Here is a 23,081-nt window from a genome sequence, read left to right as displayed (position 1 = left end):
TGTTGCTACATGGCTGAAGCATGGGGTTGCTCCTCTGCATTTGTTACGTTCGTCATGGTAATCATACTCGGACCAAGGCGCAGCATACGTAGAGTTCCACATGTTTATTAAATGAAACTCACAAAAACAATAAACAGCAAATGAAACGTGCAGCAAATGCAGTGCTCCCAGGCAACTACACAAAACAAGATCCCACAACCAACAGTTGGGAAAGGCTGCCTATGTATGATCTGATTGGGAACCATACCAGGCCAACCTAGAAATAAAGAAACTAGAATGCCCACCCTAGTCACACCCCGACCTAACCCAGAATAGAGAATACAGGATCTCTAAGGTCAGGGCGTGACTGCCCCCCCGTGGATCGTCGCTGGAGGAACCGGACAGTGGATCGTCGCCGGAGGAACTGGACCGTGGATCGTCGCCGGAGGAACTGGACCGTAGATCGTCGCCGGAGGAACTGGACCGTAGATCGTAGCCGGAGGAACTGGACCGTGGATCGTCGCCGGAGGAACTGGACCGTAGATCGTCGCCGGAGGAACTGGACCATAGATCGTCGCCGGAGGAGCTGGACCGTAGATCGTCGCCGGAGGAACTGGACCGTAGATCGTCGCCGGAGGAACTGGACCGTAGATCATCGCCAGAGGAACTGGACCGTAGATCGTCGCCGGAGGCTCCGGACTGGGAACCGTGGCTGGAGGCTCCGGATTGGGAACCGTCGCTGGAGACTCTGGACTGCAGACCGTCGCTGGAGGCTCTGGACTGCAAACCGTAGCTGGAGTCCTGGTGCGTGGAGCTGGCACAATATGTCCTAGACAGATGACAACCTTCGCACGGAAAGTGCGGGGGGCTGGCACAGGATGTACTGGGCCGTGGAGGCGCTCTGGAGGTCTGGAGCGTAGAGCTGGCACAACGTGTCCTGGACAGATGACAACCTTCGCACGGCAAGTGCGGGGAGCTGGCACAGGACTCACCAGGCTGTGGAGGCGCACTGGAGAAACGGTGCACAGAACCGGCACACAAATGTACCGGAACAATGACACGCTCCTCAAAGCGAGTGCGGAGAGCTGGCACAGGACGTACTGGGCTATGGAGGCGCACTGGAGACCTGGTTCGTGGAGCCGGCACAGATGGTACCGGACAGGTGACACGCTCCTCAGGACGAATACTGGGAGCTGACACAGGTGACATCGGACGGCTAACACACTCCTCAGGGCGAATGTCTTGCCTCCCCAGCCAATTACTATTGACGGGACTGCAGTGGAGAAGGTAAAGCTTCAAGTCCATTGACTATCTGAAATGGTCCACCCACACAGACAGTGTTATCGCCTCTTCAATGTCAGGAGGCTGGAGAAATTTGTCTAAGACCCTTGCACAATTGAGAGCATCCTGTCAGGCTGTATCACTGCCTGGAACGGCAACTGCACTACCCTCAACCGCAGGGCTCTCCAGATGCATCACTGGGGGCACACTACCTGCCCTCCAGGACACCTACAGCACCCGATGTCACAGGAAGGCTAAAAAGGTCATCAAGGACATCAACCACCCGAGCCACGGCCTGTTCACCCGCTATCATCCAGAAGATGATATCAGTACAGGTGCATCAAAGCTGGGACCGAGAGACCGAAGAACAATTTCTCAAAGCCATCAGATTGTTAAATAGCCATCACTAGCCGGCTACCACCCGGTTACTCAATCCTGCACCTTAGAGGCTGCTGCTCTATATACATAGACATAGAATCACTGGCCACTTTAATAATGCATCACTGGCCACTTTAATAATGGAACACTAGTCACTTTAATAATGTTTACATACTGCTTTACTCATCTCATATGTATATACTGTATTCTATTCTACTGTATTTTAGTCAATGCCACTCCATCATTGCTCATCCTAATATTTATTTCTTAATTCCATTATTTTACTTTTAGATTGATGTGTATTGTTGTGAATTGTTAGATATTACTGCACTGTTGGAGCTAGGAACACAAGCAATTTGCTACACCTGCAATAACATCTGCTTAATATGTGTATGTGTCCAATACAATTAGATTGAATTAGATTTGTCGTTTTGCATGACGTGTACTTTGATGCTAATTAGCATTTCAAATCTGACAGTAAATAGAGTCGAATATATTGATATAAGAGGATAAATGTCCCCTTGTCTGTGGAAAATGTATATGATTATCAAAATGTCATGCCAGGGTCAGCCTACACAAAACACAGCCATTATTTTAGGTATTTCTAAAATCTACTATAGGAAAGATTTACGGTGGAAAAACGATTGGAACCATTTCCCTTATTTTTTTGTGTTGTTCTTTTTATAAATTTTACCCCCTTTTCTCCCCAATTTCATGGTATCCAATTGTTAGTAGTTACTATCTTGTCTCATCGCCACAACTCCCGTACGGGCTCGGAGAGACGAAGGTCAAAAGTCATGCATCCTCCGATACACAACCCAACCAAGCCGCACTGCTTCTTAACACAGCGCGCATCCAAACCGGAAGCCAGCCGCACCGATGTGTCGGAGGAAACACTGTGCACCTGGCGACCTGGTTAGCGTGCACTGTGCCCGGCCCGCCACAGGAGTCGCTGGTGTGTAATGAGACAAGGATATCCCTACCGGCCAAACCCCCCCTAACCCGGACAACGCAAGGCCAATTGTGCTTCGCCCCACGGACCTCCTGGTCACGGCTGGGCGCGAACCCAGAGTCTCTGGTGGCCCTAGACCACTGCGCAACAAGGGAGGCCCCCATTTCCCTTCTTGGCTGCTAGGCTTTATGCGTATTATGACACCTCCACTGTAGGGCTCCATTGAGCAGAAAATGGAGTTGAGAAATAAATCACTGAAAAGCTGGGATGGGGTCCTGCTTTTTTAAATAATTGCCATCAAAACTGTTGTATTTTCCCAAGATTGTATTTAGTAATGTTGCTCAGTGACGCAATGACTGGACTTATTACAACACACAGCTCCATAGTGTAGGCCTGTATAAAACTTTTCTTTGCTAATAATGACATTGCTGTGTCGGCCATTTGAATGCGCGTGCTGGTGTTCAACTATGAATTAATGGGCTTCCCTCCTCTGCTGAGCTGTGTCTGGTGCGAGTGTCCAGGATGTAGCCTACTGAGGCGGGGCTCGCTCAAGACAGAGAGGGAATGCTTTGACATTTTTGCCTCCGCTTGGAAACTAAATCCTGGATGATAACAAGTGTGAAGCGTCAGATATCAGGAAGATTAACCAGGATTAAATACAAATATATCAAATTAAAATAATTCTGTTTTGTATTTTGAAAATGTACTGACCCAAGCAGGCCATATGCAGGCTTGATTTAACTGACAGGTGAGCTGGTAAATGTTGCCTGGCAAGCGGACAGCCCTGAATGTCAAGACCTGCAGTCTCTTTAGCTAATTCACCTGTACTTCATGTCATGTGCCAAAGAAAAAACACCACCTGCTGGATGTCTATGGCCAGATGCATTATTGCCCCAAGTTTCGTCCAAAACGGGCCTGTATTTTTATTTTACCTTTATTTAACTAGGCAAGTGATGAGAATAAATTCTTATTTTCAATGACGGCCTAGGAACAGTGGGTTAACTGCACGTTCAGGGGCAGAACCTTGTCAGCTCTGGGATTTGAACAAGTCCACCACTCTGGCCACTAGGCTTCTATTGTCTGAGATATTGCCTTTGACTAACGGATTGACGGACATCGATCAACAGTCCCCTCCCCGATTTCATTGTTTAAAAAATATATATTTAACCTTTATATAACCAGGTAGGCTAGTTGAGAACAAGTTCTCATTTACAACTGCAACCTGGCCAAGATAAAGCAAAGCAGGTCGACACATACAACAACATAGAATGGAATGGAATAAACAAACATACAATCAATAATACAGTAGAAAAATCTATATACAGAATGTGCAAATGAGGTAAGATAAGAGGCAATAAATAAATTGTGGGGGACAATTAAGAAAATGAAACAGGAGAATGAGAAACATCGCGTGTTGATCTAGTTCTCTTTGTCTGTCATTAGAAGATGTCATAATACACATTTACTTTTGTTTTATTTAGACAACAAATTCATGCAACCTTTGGTCCAGTGGCAGCTTTTATCTTCAATGTATTTTCAAAGTGAGCCTAGTGATTCTGAAAGTCAATTTCCTTCCCAAAATTCCAGTAGCTTCCCTCAGCCCTTTGAAGCGGAGGGGATCTATACTGAATGGCATAAATTTTCATCCAAATTAGAATATTTATCTCAGCTTAGTTCAGCTACATGTTGCTGCCTTCCTTCTGCTTGCCTCTTGTGTGAGGGAGAAAGAGAGGGGCAATGCATTTTCATGGACAAACGAACTTCAGATAAAAAATAGCTTATCCCAGCTCTGGGATTTGGCTGATATGCTTTGTAGCAGGAATTACATTTTGATTGTGTTGTTCCAAACAGCGCAAGTACAGCTGGGACACTGTAGAGGGAGGGAGGTGGACTGGTGAGAGGGGGAGATAGAGAGAGAAAGAGGTGGGGAGAGAGAGGGTGTGAAGCGAGATAGAGAGAGAGAGAGAGTGGGGTAGAGAGAGAGAGAGCGAAAGAGAGAGAGAGAAGAGGGGGTGGAGTGAGAGAGAGAGAGAGAGAGCGAGAGAGAGCGAGAGAGAGAGAAAGAATGGAGGCAAAGTAGCTCATGTTTACACACATACACTGTACATTGTGTCAACAGTTCCCCAGTCCTCAATGCAAGAGAGGAACAGGCAGGAGAGTAAATTAAGATTTAGTGTCTCAGTGTTTCAGAGTATTAAGAATGATGATGGATCTACGTCCCAAATGGCATCCTATTCCCTTTATAGGGCTCTGGTCAAAAGTAGTGCACTATGAAGGGAATATGGTGCCATTTGGGACGCCGGCTAACTGACAAATGTATGATTATCAAACATGATTAAACATTCACATAGCCTACCAGTTACCATAACACTCTGTTATACTGTGACGCACTGGAAAATCAGTCATTTGAGGAAGCGTATCAGATTATTAAACACCATACTGTTAGGTGTGATTGAGACACTAGATTGTTGGAGATGAAGAAACGACTGCTCAATTGGTTCATTTTTGAATATTAACACATTTAGGCCTGCTGAAGTCGACAGTACAGTGGGCCTACATCAACTGTGAAGAGTGAAAGGTCTCTGTCAGGGTCAAGGGGACCTCTGCTCTCTTGAGAAGTGTGTTCTTTGACCCCTTCTCCATTAGTTAGGAAAATAAGTCAGTGTCCGTGAGTTGAAGTAAACACTGCTCTGTTTACATCTTCCTCTTCATCATCGTCTTCTTCAGAGAGTTGAGGTAAACACTGCTCTGTTTACATCTTCCTCTTCATCATCGTCTTCTTCAGAGAGTTGAGGTAAACACTGCTCTGTTTACATCTTCCTCTTCATCATCGTCTTCTTCAGAGAGTTGAGGTGAACATTGTTCTATTTGAAAGACTGCTCTTTGACAACTTCACTGTTATCAGAAGTCAACGTTGAAGAGAAGAACTCCCCCTATGTGATGATGATGTCCTTCAAAGATCACATCGACCACAGTGTTGCACTAAATTTAACCCCTGTCATTTAACACAACTGGACAAAAACTGAAAGAGTGCACCTTGCGCCTCACGACATGTAAAGAAAGACAAAAGTAACAGAGAGTACTCCACATGCCAGTTCACGTAGTCAGGTGGAACAAGACAATTAGCACATCTGACCTCTATTTGGTAGAGAACAAAAGCTTTGAAAGTTTAGTTCCATGAGGTAGACATTTGAGAAAGGTCTCTTCTCGAAAGTAATTTCCTGATCTTGTCAAAAAACTTTACTTTGGTAATCTTCTGATGTTTCATTTTCTTTGGGATCCACACAAACAGACAGCATCATTAGCTGAAAATAGTCTTCCCATTACGTGCAAGGTCAACGCTTTAAGCTCTGTAAACACAGATTCAAACATTTCTTTAGTTTTGTCCTGGATGTCTCATATAAAGAGCTTCATTCAACATGTTCGGTAGATAAACTGAAAGCACGTCTTTGTCCGAAATGACATCCTATTCCCTTTCAAAATAGTGCACTATATAAGGAATAGGTGCCATTTGGGACGAATCTGAACAGAGAGCATCATTAAATGGAAAATAAGCCCCCCATTACGTGAGGTAAATGCTTTTAACTCTGCAAACACAGACTGAAGTTTACTTTTCATCAGCTGTATCCTGGATGTCTCACATCATAATAAAAAGCTTCCTTATAATTTGAAACATCCTGCATGGAACATAGTTGCAGTATTCATTGACCTTTTTAATGAGAATCTTAATTCAACATGTTCTGCAGATAAACTGAAAGCATGGTTGCATGCCAAATTGCACTATATTCCCTTTAAAGTGCACTACTTTGACCAGGGATCATTGGGACTATTTATAGGGAATATGGTGACATTTGTGGGACACACAAACTAAGAGCATCATTAAAGACAATAGTCTCCCACGTTATAGATCAGATTTTAGCTCAGGCAAACACAAACGTCCGTTTTAATTATCTCTAGTAGTTCAATAACAAGGTTGTTCTTATCATCATCACCCGATTTCCTGAGAAAAAGCACAATAAGACATTAAGATTTAAAGGATGACTGCTTTTTTAAACTAATAACCCAAATATACTTTAAATAAGACACGGATGAAGAGTAACTGTGTTGTTGTCTCCTATTAGTGACACTCAGACAACACACGCACGCACACACACACACACACACTGCTTCACAAGTCATTAAGGTTTCCTTGTGTTGATTTTCTAACAGCCAGTTAAGAACCTAGTGCACTAATGAAAGAAAATGAAAAGCAACAGCTCTGAAAAGCATTCGGCGATTCAATTGGACATTAATAAATGCATTAGCCTTACTTGTGTTAAAGCATTATTATTTTGTTAACTTGGTGGAACAGAACTATGTAGAATATGCTAATGAATTCTGGCTTCCTGTTTAAAATAAATAAATAAAAGCTTTGCCTTTCTTGCACTAACATACGCAATTGTACCTTCTTAGTAGCACTGACTTTGCTGTTGCTGCTTTGTGGAAAAGTGTTACTTTCTGTGATATGTATTTACCTTTATTTAATCAGGGAGTCAGGGAGACCAGTGTTTCTTCTATGAGGTAACAACCAACCCTAGTTATTTCAACTGGAAATAACCCAGCCCTAGTTATTTCAACTGGAAATAACCCAGCCCTAGTTATTTCAACTGGAAACAACCCAGCCCTAGTTATTTCAACTGGAAACAACCCAGCCCTAGTTATTTCAACTGGAAATAACCCAGCCCTAGTTATTTAAACTGGAAACAACCCAGCCCTAGTTATTTCAACTGGAAACAACCCAGCCCTAGTTATTTCAACTGGAAACAACTCAACCCTAGTTATTTCAACTGGAAACAACTCAACCCTAGTGATTTCAACTGGAAACAACCCAACCCTAGTTATTTCAGCTAGAAACAACCCAACCCTAGTTATTTCAACTGGAAACAACCCAACCCTAGTTATTTCAACTGGAAACAACCCAGCCCTAGTTATTTCAGCTGGAAACAACCCAGCCCTAGTTATTTCAACTGGAAACAACCCAACCCTAGTTATTTCAACTGGAAACAACCCAACCCTAGTTATTTCAGCTGGAAACAACCCAACCCTAGTTATTTCAACTTCAACTGGAAACAACTCAACCCTAGTTATTTCAACTGGAAACAACCCAACCCTAGTTATTTCAACTGGAAACAACCCAACCCTAGTTATTTCAACTGGAAACAACCCAGCCCTAGTTATTTCAACTGGAAACAAGCCAACCCTAGTTATTTCAACTGGAAACGACACAACCCTAGTTATTTCAACTGGAAACGACACATGCCCGGTGTGAATCAGGTAAACCGATATACTTGAGGAAATACTGTATGTTTTGAACACACAAACATTGAACTCTTGCCTGATTTGAGGATAATAGAGTGCCACCGTTGCGGACCGCTAACAAGGACTGCCCAACCCCCCTTCTCCGTGGCTGACGTGAGTAAAACATTTAAACGTGTTAACCCTCGCAGGGCTGCTGGCCCAGACGGCATCCCTAGCCGCGTCCTCAGCATTTGTGCAGACCAGCTGGCTGGGGTGTTTACTGACATATTCAATCGCTCCCTATCCCAGTCTGTTGTCCCCACATGCTTCAAGATGGCCACCATTGTTCCTGTACCCAAGAAGGCAAAGATAACTGAACTAAATGACTACTGTCCCATAGCACTCACTTCTGTCATCATGAAGTGCTTTGAGAGACTAGTCAAGGATCATATAACCTTCACTTTACCGGCCATCCTAGACCCACTTCAGTTTTCATACCGCCCCAACAGATCCACAGACGATGGAATCGCCATCACACTGCACACTGCCCTATCCCTTCTGGACAAAAGGAATACCTATCTAAGGATGCTGTTCATTGACTACAGCTCAGCATTCAACACCCTAGTACCCTCCAAGCTCATCATCAAGCTGGAGGCCCTGGGTCTCAACCCCGCCGTGTGCAATTAGGTCCTGGACTTCCTGACGAGCCAGCCCCAGGTGGTGAATGTAGGAAACAACATCTCCATTTCGCTGATCCTCAACACTGGGGCCCCACAAAGGTGCTCAGCCCCCTCATGTACTCCCTGTTCATCCATGACTGCGTGGCCATGCACGCCTCCAACTCAATCATCAAGTTTGCAGACGACACAACAGTAGTGGGCTTGATTACCAACAACGACGAGACAGCCTATAGGGAGGAGATGAGGGCACTTGGAGTGTGGTGTCAGGAAAACAACCTCTCAACGTCAACAAAACAAAGGAGATGATCGTGGGCTTCAGGAAACAGCAGAAGGAGCACCTCCCCATCCACATCGAAGGGACAGCAGTGGAGAAATTGGAAAGTTTTAAGTTCCTTGGCGTACACATCACAGACAAACTGAAATCGTCCACCCAAACAGACAGTGTGGTGAAGAAGGTAGAACAGAGCCTCTTCAACCTCAGGAGGCTGAAGAAATGTGGCTTGTCTCCCAAAACCCTTACAAACATTTACAGATGTATAATCGAGAGCATCCTGTCGGGTTGTAATACAGCCTGGTACGGCAACTGCACCTCCCTCAACCACAAGGCGCTCCAGAGGGTAGTGGGGTCTGCACAACGCAACGGGGGCAAACTACCTGTCCTCCATGACACCTACAGCACCCGATGTCACAGGAAGGCCAAAAAAATCATCAAGGACATCAACCACCCGAGCCACTGCCTATTCACGCCGCTATCATCCAGAAGGTGAGGTTAGTCCTGGTGCAGAAAAATTGGGACCGAGAGACTGAAAAATAGCTTGTATCTCAAGGCCATCAGACTGCAAAACACCAATCACTAACTCAGAGGCTGCTGCCTACATTGAGACCCAATCACTGGCCACTTTAATAAATGGATCACAAGTCACTTCATACAATGCCACTTTAAATAATGCAACTTTTATCATGTTTACATATCTTACATTACTCATATCACATGTATATACTGTATTTTATACCATCTATTGCACCTTGCCTATGTCGCTCGGCCATCACTCATCCATATACTTACATGTACATATTCTCATTCACCCCTTTAGATGTGTGTGTACTAGGTGTTTGTTTGGAAATTGTTAGATTACTTGTTAGATATTACTGCACTGTCGGAACTAGAAGCACAAGCATTTCGCTACACTGGTGTTAACATCTGCTAACCATGTGTTTGTGACAAATAAACATTTGATTTGGTATGACCACGTTTTCTTTTCATAGAATCACATGATATCGATTTAATACATTTAATAAAAAATCGAATACAGTATAAAACAAATTAAACACAACACATATTGATAAACGTAAATATACTGAATGAGATAATTAAACACAAAAACACAGTCAACTAAACCAAACAAATAAACAATATTATTCATATGTGGTTGTGTCACCTAGTTATCTTAAAGGGATAGTTTGGGATTTGGCAATGAAACACTTTATCTACTTCCTCAGAGTCAGATGAACTCGTAAATACCATTTTTATGTACAGTTGACGTTTACATACAACGAAGCCAAATACATTTAAACTCAGTTTTTCACAATTCCTGACATTTAATCGTAGTAAAAATTCCCTGTCTTAGGTCAGTTAGGATCACCACTTTATGTTAAGAATGTGAAATGTCAGAATGGTTTATTTAAGCTTTTATCACATTCCCAGTGGGTCAGAAGTTTACATTGGGTCAAACATTTCAGGTAGCCTTCCACAAGGTTCCCACAATAAGTTGGGTGAATTTTGGCCCATTCCTCCTGACAGAGCTGGTGTAACTGAGTCAGGTTTGTAGGCCTCCTTGCTCACACACACTTTTTAGGTTCTGTCCACAAATTTTCTATAAGACGGAGGTCAGGGCTTTGTGATGGCCACACCAAAACCTTGACTTTGTTGTCCTTAAGCCATTTTGCCACAACTTTGGAAGTATGCTTGGGGTCATTGTCTATTTGGAAGACCCATTTGTGACCAAGCTATAACTTCCTGACTGATGTCTTGAGATGTTGCTTCAATATATCCACATCATTTTCCTGTCTCATGATACCATCTATTTTGTGAAGTGCACCAGTCCCTCCTGCAGCAAAGCACCCCCACAACATGATGCTGCCACCCCTGTGCTTCACGGTTGGGATGGTGTTCTTCAGCTTGCAAAGCCTCAAACATTTTTCCGCCAAACATAACGAAGGTCATTATGGCCCAGCAGTTCTATTTTTGTTTCATCAGACCAGAGGACATTTCTCCAAAACTAATGATCTTTGTCCCCCCCATGTGCAGTTGCAAACCATAGTCTGGCTTTTTATGGTGGTTGTGGAGCAGTGGCTTCTTCCTTGCAGAGCGGCCTTTCAGGTTATGTCGATATTGGACTCGTTTTACTGTGCATATAGATACATTTCTACCGGTTTCCTCCAGCATCTTCACAAGGTCCTTTGCTATTGTTCTGGGATTGATTTGCACTTTTCTCACCAAAGTACATTCATTTCTAGGAGACAGAACATGTCTCCTTCCTGAGCGGTATGATGACTGTGTGGTCCCATGGTGTTTAGACTTGCACACTATTGTTTGTACAGATGAACGTGGTACCTTCAGGTGTTTGGAAATTGCTCCCAAGGATGAACCAGATTTGTGGAGGTCTACAATTTATTTCTGAGGTCTTTTGATGATTTCTTTGGCTGATTTCTTTTGATTTTCCTATGGTGTCAAGCAAAGAGGCACAAAGTTTGACGGTAGGCTTTGAAATACATCCACAGGTACACCTCCAATTGACTCAAATTATGTAATTTAGCCTAATTGAAGCTTCTAAAGCCATGATATTGTTTTCGGGAATTTTTCAAGCTGTTTAAAGGCACAGTAAACTTAGTGTATGTAAACATCTGACCCAATGGAATTGAATGGAAGTGAAATAACCTGTCTGTAAACAATTGTTGGAAAAATTAGTATATGTCCTAACCGACTTGCCAAAGCTATAGTTTGTTAACAAGAAATTTGTGGAGTGGTTGAAAATGAGTTTTAATGACTCCAACTTAAGTGTATGTAAGCTTTCGATTTCAACTGAATCTGCGTGCAGTTAGAAGGACGTTGCAAACTAGCGTTAGTGTGATTGCAAACTAGCGTTAGTGTGATTGCTAACTAGCGTTAGTGTGATTGCTAACTAGCGTTAGTGTGATTGCTAACTAGCGTTAGTGTGATTGCTAACTATCATTTGCACAATGACTGGAAGTCTATGGGAACAGCCATCTTTCTAGCACTAGTTAATATTGGCTTGTGAAATGACCTCTAACTTCCTTCATAGTGGACACGGATAAATAAAAATGGTATCCACAAGTTCATCTGCCTCTGGGTGAAGCCTCATTGCCAAAATCCCAAACTATCCTTTTAAGATGAATACTCTAACTGTAAGTCCTTCTGGATAAGAGTGTCTTCTAGATTACTCTAATTTAAAGGGTACAGTCTGGGTTTCGACAACAAAAAAACATGACATCCTGGCCCTACCGCCACTGGTGTTTACATTGTCCCATCATATGTCGAGTGACGCGGTGGTCTAAAGCCTGAGGCATCACTACAGACACCCTGGTTTGAATCCAGGCTATATCACAACCGGCCGTAATTGGGAAGCGCACAATTGTCCCAGCGTTGTCCGAGTTTTATCGGTGTAGGTCGTCATTGTAAATAAGTATTTGTTCTTAACTGTCTTGCATAGTTAAATAAAGGTTAAATCAAAAATAAAACCTGTTGTCACGACTTCTGCCGAGGTTGGCTCTCCTGCCCGTTCGGGCGGTGCTCGGCGGTCGTCGTCACCGTCCTATTAGCCACTACCGATCCCTTTTCGTGTATCTGTTGGTTTTGTCTGATTGTTTTCACCTGTGTGTTAGTTAATTAGTATCTGTATATAATGTAGGTTGTCCCACCCTTGTTTTGTGCGGGATTGTTTGTTTTGTCGTTTCGTCTGTCTGTGTTTTTGTGTTTATTTATTCTCCGGTTTGTCTGTTATCCTGTTTTGGATCATTTCACCCTGTTTGTATTTTGGGTTGTCCGTGTTTATTTTTTGTTCACCGGAGAATAAACTACTTATCACTATTTGCTCTCTGCGCCTGATTCCACCCACCTTGACTAGACGTGACACCTGTATGTTATGTGTAGTAGGATCACAGCAGGATATATTGTATACAGAGACTCCACAGGAGAGTGTAATAGAAATATATATGTGTGTGTGGACATGTTTAACTACTCTTGTGGGGACTTTTGGCAAACAAACAAACATTTGACCAACTGGGGACATTTTGTTGGTCCCCAAGTGATCAAATGCCATTTCTAGGGGCTTTTAGATTTACGTTAAGGGTTAGGAGCTAGAGTTAGTTTTAGGGTTAGGGATAGGAGCTAGGTTTAGCTTTAGGATTAGGTTTAAGGTTAAGGTTAGAGTGAAGGTTAGGGTTAAGGTTAGGGTAAGGTTTAAGAAGGTTTCTGTTTATACTGGTACCAAACCATGGGTTGCACTGGCCTATTGCAACGTATTGCCCTGTTTCTATATTGTACATCATACCGGTCTGGAGAGGGTGAGAGATCATGAAAGGCTGAGAGTAAGGGTAAGAGTACGGGTTAGGGTTAGGGAAAATAGGATTTTGAATGGGACTGAATTGCTGAAGTGCGTGCGTACGTGTGCGTGTGTATCACAGTCTGATTGTTGGTTGGTGTGACGATACTGCCAGGAGGAATTAAATGTAGCTTTATCATTCATTAGTCTCCCAAATAACACATCTTTACAAAGAAGATCCAGGCTTAGCAGCACAGAGACAGATAGCCTTGATTGCATTTTGGATGTCTTCACACACGCACACACATAGAAAGGCCTTGGGGTCTTCCGATACACTCAAGCACTGTTGCTATAGCAGCAGACAGAAGACAGTGAGCCCCTGCATACGGTATATTCAGAGTGTAAAAGGTGAATGGGGTGTGTGTGTGTGTGTGTGTGTGTGTGTGTGTGTGTGTGTGTGTGTGTGTGTGTGTGTGTGTGTGTGTGTGTGTGTGTGTGTGTGTGTGTGTGTGTGTGTGTGTGTGTGTGTGTGTGTGTGTGTGTGTGTGTGTGTGTGTGTGTGTGTGTGTGTGTGTGTGTGTGTGTGTGTAGAGCAATTAACCAACATTTTGTTTTAGGGGGATTTAATTAAACAACTACTTGACCGACATCTGTTCAATTCCATTTTTTTAAACTCTGTTTATTTAGTTTTACACACAAGACAACACAAAACAATATAAATAATATACTAAACTAGAAAAAATACACAAAAAAATTTGCTCTAAAGATACCGTACTTTAGACAAGTTAAACACACCGGGCAGAAGGCTACAAAAGTTAAAGGGCAATCCGAGCAGACACCTCACCATTGTTCCTGTAAACAGACAAGGGATAGGGGTGGAGAAATGCAACCACTCACAGACAGTCATGGCCACAGACCGACCATCCACTGGACCAAAAATAAACTTAATAAACAATGCTTATATATATATATATATATATATATATATATATATATATATATATATATATATATATATATATATATATATATATATATATATATATATAATTTTATGCAAGCGTGAACAATGTTTTTAAATGAAAAAACAGGGCAAAAGAAGCTCACATTTTAGTCTCTGACCAGGGAAGAGGAACAAGGCATCCGCAGATCACAATCAATAAGCACATCCTCAATCTTAATGTCCACCCCCCCCAAAAAAAAACACTAAGAAATGCTCATCCAACCCACAAGTCACAGGGGAGTCAAATACAGACTTATTTTTGTTTTAATATGAATGCCTTCAGAGGATGGACTATTTAAAGTAAGACCTGAATGGAGCCCAAGCCTCATTAAACAGTTTGGGGTTCCCACGTGTATTGAATTAATTTTTTTCTAGTTTCAGAGAGCACAACACATCTCTCACCCAATATTTATAAGATGGGGGAGCTGCCATCTTCCAGTTCTGTAGTATTAGCCGTATAGCTAAAAGAGTTGTATAAGCAACAGTGTCTAACTGAATTCTTGACGGGGGTACCTATGGGCAGTACTCCAAAAAGGGCTGTAAGGGGAGACTGATCTATAACAGTGTCATATGTATCAGAGAAACATTTAAATATTCATTCCCAGAGACCTGACAGTTTATGACAGCCCCAAAACATATGCAACAGTGTTTCTGGTTCCGTTTTACATCAGCCACAGGTAGGATCAAAATCAGAGAATATTCTTCCAAGTTTGGCCCCAGACCAGTGGATACGGTGAACCACCTTGAATTGAATAAGGCTGTGTCTAGTGCTAAAAGAGGACGAATGCACCCTGTGCAGCACAGATTCCCAGATGTCTTCCCCAAGTTCCTCCCCCAAATCCTTTTTCCATCGAGTCTTTAAAGGCACCAAATAAGGGTTCTATAAGTCATTAATGATTGCATTTACATCTGAAATTGCACCCCTAGAAGCTTGTTCAGCTCAAATATGCTCTCCATAGCTGTATTCGCAGGCCTATGGGGAAATTCGGGGATGTTAGCTCTGACAAAGTTCCTAGTCTGGAGAAACTGGGATTGGGGAAGGTTAAACTTTTTCTGTAGCTGAGCAAAAGAGGCAAATGTATCATCAAAGAATAATTGGGCTAGTGAGGAGAGGCCTAGTGAGTGCCAGATGGCAAAAGTCCCATCTAAAGATGGAGGAAATTAAATGTTCTGATTGATTGGGCCTGATAGAGAAAAGCATCTGAGGCTAAAGGCTAAACGGAACTGATTCCAAATTTTAAGAGACTGCTTTACAATTGGGTTGATACACCTTTTGCCTAGGGACACTGGGAGAGACAAGCACAACACAGAAGAAAGTGCAGCAGGTTTACACGATTCAGACTCCATCTGAACCCAGAGTGGTCTATGGCCAGTAGGATCAGTCTGCAGCCAGTACAAAAGGGCTCTGAAATTTGCAGCCCAATAGTATGTCTGAAAATTTGGTAGAGCTAAACCACCCAATGCCTTAGGCTTCTGTAAATGTTTGCCATCCCAAATAAAATACATGAATGTTTGATCCAGTGAATTACTAAAAGATTTTGTAATAAAAATGTTTTAAACATTGAAATAAATATACAAATTTGGGCAACACATTTATTTTAATGACAGTAATCCTTCCAATAAGAGAAATAGGTAGCGAATTCCAAAAAGTAAAAGATTGTTTCAAACTGTCTGCTAGAGCAACAATGTTTTCCTGAAACAAATTTGAATATATCCTTGTCATTTTAACTCCCAAGTAAGTGAATCGATCCCAGACAATCCTAAACTGAAAACTTGTAAAAGAGCACTTTGAAGCAGCCTTATTTACAGGAAAAAGCTCACTCTTGCTTAGATTCAGCTTGTACCCTGAGATTGATCCAAACCTTTTAAGAACAGATAAGGCACGTGACTTTCTGCTCTAAGCCTGTACTGATTATTCCTTGAATGGCATCATTAGAGCGTAGTGCAATGGCGAGAGGCTCGATTGCCAAAGCAAACAACAAGGGGGAGAGTGGACAACCCTGTCTGAATCCGTGGTCCAAGGGAAAATAGTCAGAGGACAAGTTTTTAGTCCGTGACGAAGCCATGGGAGAAAAATAAAGAATCTTAATCTACGCAATGAATTTAGGGCCAAAGCCAAATCTATAAAGGGCAGCTGTTAGGTAGTCCCACTCAACGGGGTCAAAACATTTTCCGCATGAAGTGAGACCACCACCTCCGGGTCCCCTGACACTAGGGAGTACAGTATATTCATAAGGTGTGTAATATTGAAAAACAAATGCCTATTTCTCTCTAAGCCAGTCTGGTCAGAGTGTATATTCCCGCATTGATTACTTATTTTTGGACAAAAAACGTCTGCCTAACCTTCGGCGGTGTACTTACGAGAGTATTGTTATTTCTGACCATTCACCATAAGTGAAATGGGCAAATGGGCATCTAAATTGGGTATAGCAGATAAAAAGGAAGAAATTAAACTTGTGTCATCCTAATTGGAAGCATAAACACTAGCCAAAACAAGAGGGGTAGAAAACAGTTTACCGGTTACTATGACGTATCGTCCCTTAGAATCAGCAATAACCTCAGAAGCTACAAAGGGAGTAGATTTATCAAGCAAAATGGCAGCACCTCTTGATTTACTATGAAAGTTAGAGTGGAACACTTGACCAACCCAGTCCTTACGCATCCTAAAATGCTCACCAGTCCTCAAGTGAATCTCTTGTAGAAATGCAACATTTGCATTCAAACCCTTTAAGCATGTCATCACCCTTTTACGCTTCACAGGGTTGTTAACTCCTTTGATGTTCCACGAAATGTACTTGATCGCATTATTTTGGCCACCATGAGCACGCCCGTTATACAACCCTGTCATTAGAGCATAGAGTGGAAAAGCAATGAATACCCAAAATCCCCATAATAACTTGTCTCAGAGTAATACTGTACGGTGCAAAATACTTGGCAAAAGTACAGAAAAAAACTAAAAAGACAGAATGACAACATTAGAACTGAACAATTCAACCTCCTTCCTCCCCCCAACCACCTCCCCCCATCCCAGACAGTATCTCCCCAAACGAGGTACAAGCAATGTTCTCTTCTCACAGTATGTCTGTGAGAGTGAGGTGTTAAACCCAAACCCACAGTCCCGCTCTTTAAAGTCATGTTTTGTGTTAGTGGATCAAGCAGCAAAAAGAGAGAAAAATAAAAGTCAACGCCTTGTGCAAACAAAATTACAAAAGCGTCACTTGTAGGTGTATATAATAATATTCCCAGTCTTACAACAGACATTGAGAGAGAAAATAAATCAAATGTATAAAGGCTCTCAACCAAAAACCTAATTGAAGGTAGCAAATCGTAGTAAGACGATCAAAAAAATAAAATAATAATTGTCTAGTTTGACGATAAGACAACATACAGCCAAGACCAAAAAAGTATGTGTGTGCAACGTTGAATGTTTGCTGGGCAAAAATGACATTCAAAATCTTTAAAATTGAAGTGAAGACCCCTAAAAACGTGTAGCCCCGGGAACATTTACTGTTTACTGGGTCGGTACAAACATATGCAGTAAACAAATAACCAAAAATATTTTGAGTCACTGAGACACTATGTAAACAAACTGAATAGGTGAATGAGACAGCCTGGAAACAAAGGACTTAAGGAAAACCTCAAAATGACTGAATGCTTGTAAGGCAAGCACACTAGATGATTAAAACATTCAATTACATCAAATAAGCCTGAATGTGTTCGACAACTCCCCAACTATACAATAATAGTATTTTATAACTAAACATAATTGTGCCATAGGTGGGCTACTTACTATCCACAGTTAGCAATGCAACAGTTGCTGATCTATGAGCAAGTTCAATACTTCTTGATGTGATTTTGAATGTGAGCCATAGCCTCACCCGGAGAATCAAATGTGTAGTCTTTACCATCATGAGACGGGCTGGGAATCGCAGTCCATACATCACCCCTGGATGGTCCCGTAGTAGTCGTTTGACCTGTGCGAAAGCTGTGCGCTGCTTGGAAACAGTGGGGAAGTAGTCCTGGTAGATAGAGAAGCTCTGTCCTTGAAAGAGTGATATGGCGGGCTCCTCGGAGAATCTCTGAGAATCTCCATCTTCTCCTCGAAGGATGATGTCACGGGGCCTCTCACCATCCCGGGGCTTAGGGCGCAACGACTGATGGGCACGATCAATCAGGGGCTTCTCATCCAAGGCAAGAGCATCCTTCAGCAGCCTAAAAATGAAATCCATTGCGTGAGGCATTTCTGCTGACTCTGGGCCGATACCAGTCTCAGGTTATGGCGGCGAGAGAAACCCTCTAAACTCACACAACTCTCCTGCACCTTTTTCAGATCTGCAGCTAGGCCTTTCACTTCAGCCTCCAGGGAGGTAGTTAAGTTGGAGTCGTTGGTAGCGGAGGTCTCCAGGGATGTAGTTAAGTCAGAGACATTGGTAGTGGAGGTCTCCAGTGCTGCAATCGTTATAGTGTGCAACTCTGTTGTTGTTTTGAGTGATGTGATTGCTGGCACCATCTCATTTCGCAGGATGGTTAGATCTGCTTTTAAAGTATCAGAAACCTCCTGTATTTGGGCATCAATCATAGCAACTACCTCCGTTTTCATTTCAACTATCTCAGAGCGTAGTAGTTTGATGGCCTTGAGAATGTTAATTTCAGTGCCGCCAGGCCAAGCCGTACCCTAGGGTAAAGTGTGAGTCCCCGGGCCCTCAGACTCAGGAGAGGGCGGTGATAAGAGTGGGTCTTGTAGACCGGGTTTTCTCAAAGTCACTTTTTTGGCCTTATGTTTCATCGACATGCTGACATTCGAAAGCAAATGAGTCTTGGTTTTTACGGAAAGGGATCACCAAACTTCTATTTGAAAATAAATAAGGTTCTGCTGCAAAATTCACATAAACCTTAAGAATATTGGGGTAGGAAACGGAAAACACATCAGTCGCACATAGCACCCCACCAACCACCCCGGTTCAATTCCATTTTGTAAGTTTTTTTGTTAGCCCAACCTGCCATTTCTCTAGAGATATCAAATCATTCAGGCTCATGGTAATGGCTTGAGCGGAGTGAGAGGAAAGGTATCAAACACATGGTTTCTATGGTTTCTACATCTGGCCCTTCCTTGGACACTGTGTTAACAAACCTCCAAATGAGCTTCAATGCCATACAACACTCCTTCATGCTCTTCAACCGATCACTGCCCGCACCAACCCGCCCGACTAGCATCACTGCTCTGGACGGTTCTGTCTTAGAATATGTGGACAACTACAAATACCTAGGTGTCTGGTTAGACTGTAAACTCTCCTTCCAGACTCACATTAAGCATCTCCAATCCAAAATTAAATCTATAATTGGCTTCCTATTTCGCAAACAAAGCATCCTTCACTCATGCTGCCGAACATACCCTCGTAAAACTGACTATCCTACCGATCCTTTACTTTGGCGATGTCATTTACAAAATAGCCTCCAACACTCTACTCAGCAAATTGGATGTAATCTATCACAGTGCCATCCGTTTTGTCACCAAAGCTCATATACTACCCACCACTGCGACCTGTATGCTCTCGTTGGCTGGCCCTCGCTTCATATTCGTCGCCAAACCCATTGGTCACCATAGCAACACCCACCCGTAGCACACGCTCCAGCAGGTATATTTTACTGGTCACCCCCAAAGCCAATACCTCTTTGGCCGCCTTTCCTTCCAGTTATCTACTGCCAATGATTAGAACGCATTGCAAAAATCACTGAAGCTGGAGACTCAAATCTCCCTCACTAACTTTAAGAATCAGTGGTCAGATCACTGTACCTGTGCACAGCCCATCTGTAGATAGCCCACCCATCTACCTCATTCCATATTTTTATTGATTTTTTGCTATGTTGCACCCCAATATCTCTACTTGCACATCCTCATCTGCAAATGTATCACTGCTTTGCTTTATCTTGGATAGGTCACAGTTGTAAATGATAACTTGTTCTCAACTGGCCTACCTGGTTAAATAAAGGTGAAATAAAATGATTTTTATTTTTTATCCATTGGCTCCATTCCAGCCATTATTATGAGCCGTCCTCCCCTTACCAGCCTCGACTGTACTACATATTAATGAATGCTAGGTGTTTTATATTACTTGCACATCTAGAGGCCTAAACAAAGGCTTCCAAACTGGCTGTGATTACTGGGAAAAACAGATCAAATAGATGTTTGTAGGAAAAAGGGGGAGGCTTGCAAGCCGAAGAACACCATCCAAACCATGATAGACATGGGTGGCAGCATCATGTTGTGGGGGTGCTTTGCTGCAGGAGGGAGTGGTACACTTCACAAAATAGATGGCATTATGAGGGAGGAAAATTATGGGGATATATTGAAGCAACATCTCAAGACATCAGTCAGGAAGTTAAAGCTTGGTCACAAATGGGTCTTCCAAATGAACAATGACCCCAAGCATACTTCCAAAGTTGTGGTGAAATGGCTTAAGGACAACAAAGTCAAGGTATTGGAGTGGCCATCACAAAGCCTTGACCTCCGTCCTATAGAAAATGTGTGGGCAGAACTGAAAAAGCATGTGCGAGCAAGGAGGCCTACACAGCTGACTCAGTAGATCCAGCTCTGTCAGGAGGAATGGGCCAAAATTCACCCAACTTATTATGGGAAGCTTGTGGAAGACTACCTGAAACGTTTGGCCCAAGTTAAACAATTTAAAGGCAATGCTACCAAATGATACTAATTGAGTGTATGTAAACTTCTAACCCACTGGGAATGTGATGAAAAAAATAAAAGCTGAAGGAAATTATTCTCTCTACTAATATTCTGACATTTCACATTCTTAAAATAAAGTGGTGATCCTGATTGACCTAAGACAGGGAATTTTTACTAGGATTAAATGTCAGGAATTGTGAAAAACTGAGTTCAAATGTATTTGGCTAAGGTGTATGTAACCTTTCGACTTCAACTGTACATTTAATTGTTAGGGATCAGACAAGTAGGCGAGCAGTTAAAGCATTGGGCCAGTAAGCGAAAGGTCGCTTGTTCGAATACCTGAGCCCGCAAGGTGGAAAAATCTGCCGTTCTGCCCATGAGCAAAGCAGTTGACCCCCAACAATAACTGTACCCCAGAGCGCTGATTATGTTCATAAAGGCAGTTCCCCAGACCTCTCTGATTCACAGGGGTTGTGTTAAATGCAGAAGACATATTTAGATGGAATCCATTCAGTTATGGAACCGAACTAGATATACCCTTTCCCTACTAGTTGCTTTATGCAGACTGGAGGCTCTGTATGGCATGTGCAACAAATATAGCCTCTTACAAAACACACCTTAAAATATGTTAATGAGTCAAGAACAACAATACCATGCACCAACTAGTATTCGAAAGGTTTTTGGTACCCCAAAAATGTGATGTGGTGCTGTATTCTGTGGTGTGGTGGATTACAGTAAATTACTAGCAGCAATTGGCCATTAAGTTACTATAGATTTACAGGAGGTTTTGTAGAATTCTTAATTCTTATGGCTTAGATCCCTCTAACATGATTGATATGACAAGTGAAAGAGCAGGCAGCCAAATTCAAAACAACAGAAATCTCATAATTAAAATTCCTCAAACATAGAAGTATTTTACACCATTTTAAAGAGAAAGTTGTTGTTAATCCCACCACAGTGTCCGATTTCAAAAAGGCTTTACGACGAAAGCACACCAAACGATTATGTTAGGTCTTCACCTAGTCACAGAAAAACAAAGCCATTTTTCCAGCCAAAGAGAGGAGTCATAAAAAGCAGAAATATAGTTCAAATGAATCAGTAACCTTTGATGATCTTCATCGGATGACACTCATAGGACTTCATGTTACACAATACTGTATGTTTTGTTCGATAAAGTTCATATTTATATCCAAAAATCACAGTTTACATTGGCGCATTACGCTCAGTAATGTTTTTCTTCCAAAACATCAAGTGATTCTGCAGAGAGCCACATCAATTTACAGAAATACTCATCATAAATGTTGATGAAAATACAAGTGTTGTGCATGGAACTTCAGATAAACTTCTCCTTTATGCAGATTTCAAAAAAGCTTTACCGAAAAACTACACCATGCAATAATCTGAGTACGGCGCTCAGACACAAAAACAAGCCATACAGATATCCGCCATGTTGTGGAGTCAACAGAAGTCAGAAATAGCGTTATAAATATTCACTTACCTTATATGATCTTCATCAGAATGCACTCACAGGAATCCCAGTTCCACAATAAATGTTTGATTTGTTCGATAAAGTCCATAATTGATGTCCAAATACCTCATTTTTGTTTGCGTGTTCAGTACACAATCCAAACTCAGGAGGCGCGGGCAAGTCCAGGCGAAAGTTCAGACGAAAAGTCATAAGACAGTTCGTAGAAACATGTCAAATGAAGTACAGAATCAATCTTTAGGATGTTTTTATCATAAATCTTCAATAATGTTTCAACCAGAGAATTCCTTTGTCTGTAGAAATGCAATGGAACATGTGATCAGCTCATGGCACTCTGCCAGACCCCTGACTCAATCAGCTCTCATTCCCACCTCCTTCACAGTAGAAGCCTCAAACAAGGTTCTAAAGACTGTTGCCATCCAGTGGAAGCCTTAGGAAGTGCAATATGACCCCATAGACACTGTATATTCGATGGGCAATTACTTGAAAAACTACAAAACATAAGATTTCCTGATGTAATTTTTTCTCCGTTTTTTTCTGCCATATGAGTTCTGTTATAGTCACATACATCATTCAAACAGTTTTAGAAACTTCTGAGTGTTTTCTATCCAAATATACTAATAATATGCATATATTAGCAACTGGGCCTGAGTAACAGGCAGTTTACTCTGGGCACCTTATTCATCCAAGCTACTCAATACTGCCCCCAGCCAAAATATGTTAAAAAAACAGAATGTTACTTTATTATGTGTGGGTACAGTTCTCACTCACAGGTACAACAAATATAGACTCTTACAAGGC

At 42.2% G+C, this 23,081-nt stretch overlaps 1 protein-coding gene across 1 annotated transcript in view; it reads right to left on the bottom strand.

Annotated features, from left to right (window-relative positions):
* LOC124038759 (uncharacterized protein DDB_G0287625-like) overlaps positions 1 to 18,341 on the bottom strand; it is a 38,094-nt gene extending 19,753 nt beyond the window's left edge. Inside the window, exons 1-2 of the mRNA XM_046354830.1 lie at positions 18,018 to 18,341; positions 323 to 678 (exon numbers count right to left, since the gene is read on the bottom strand). Of these exons, the coding sequence (XP_046210786.1) occupies positions 323 to 678; positions 18,018 to 18,341 (680 nt within the window). The remainder of the gene's footprint in view (positions 1 to 322; positions 679 to 18,017) is intronic.
* Positions 18,342 to 23,081: the final 4,740 nt, after the last annotated feature.

Source organism: Oncorhynchus gorbuscha, linkage group LG06 (assembly GCF_021184085.1).
Source record: "Oncorhynchus gorbuscha isolate QuinsamMale2020 ecotype Even-year linkage group LG06, OgorEven_v1.0, whole genome shotgun sequence".
NCBI classification, from domain to species: Eukaryota; Metazoa; Chordata; class Actinopteri; order Salmoniformes; family Salmonidae; genus Oncorhynchus; species Oncorhynchus gorbuscha.
This window is presented reverse-complemented; position numbering and strand designations above follow the sequence as displayed.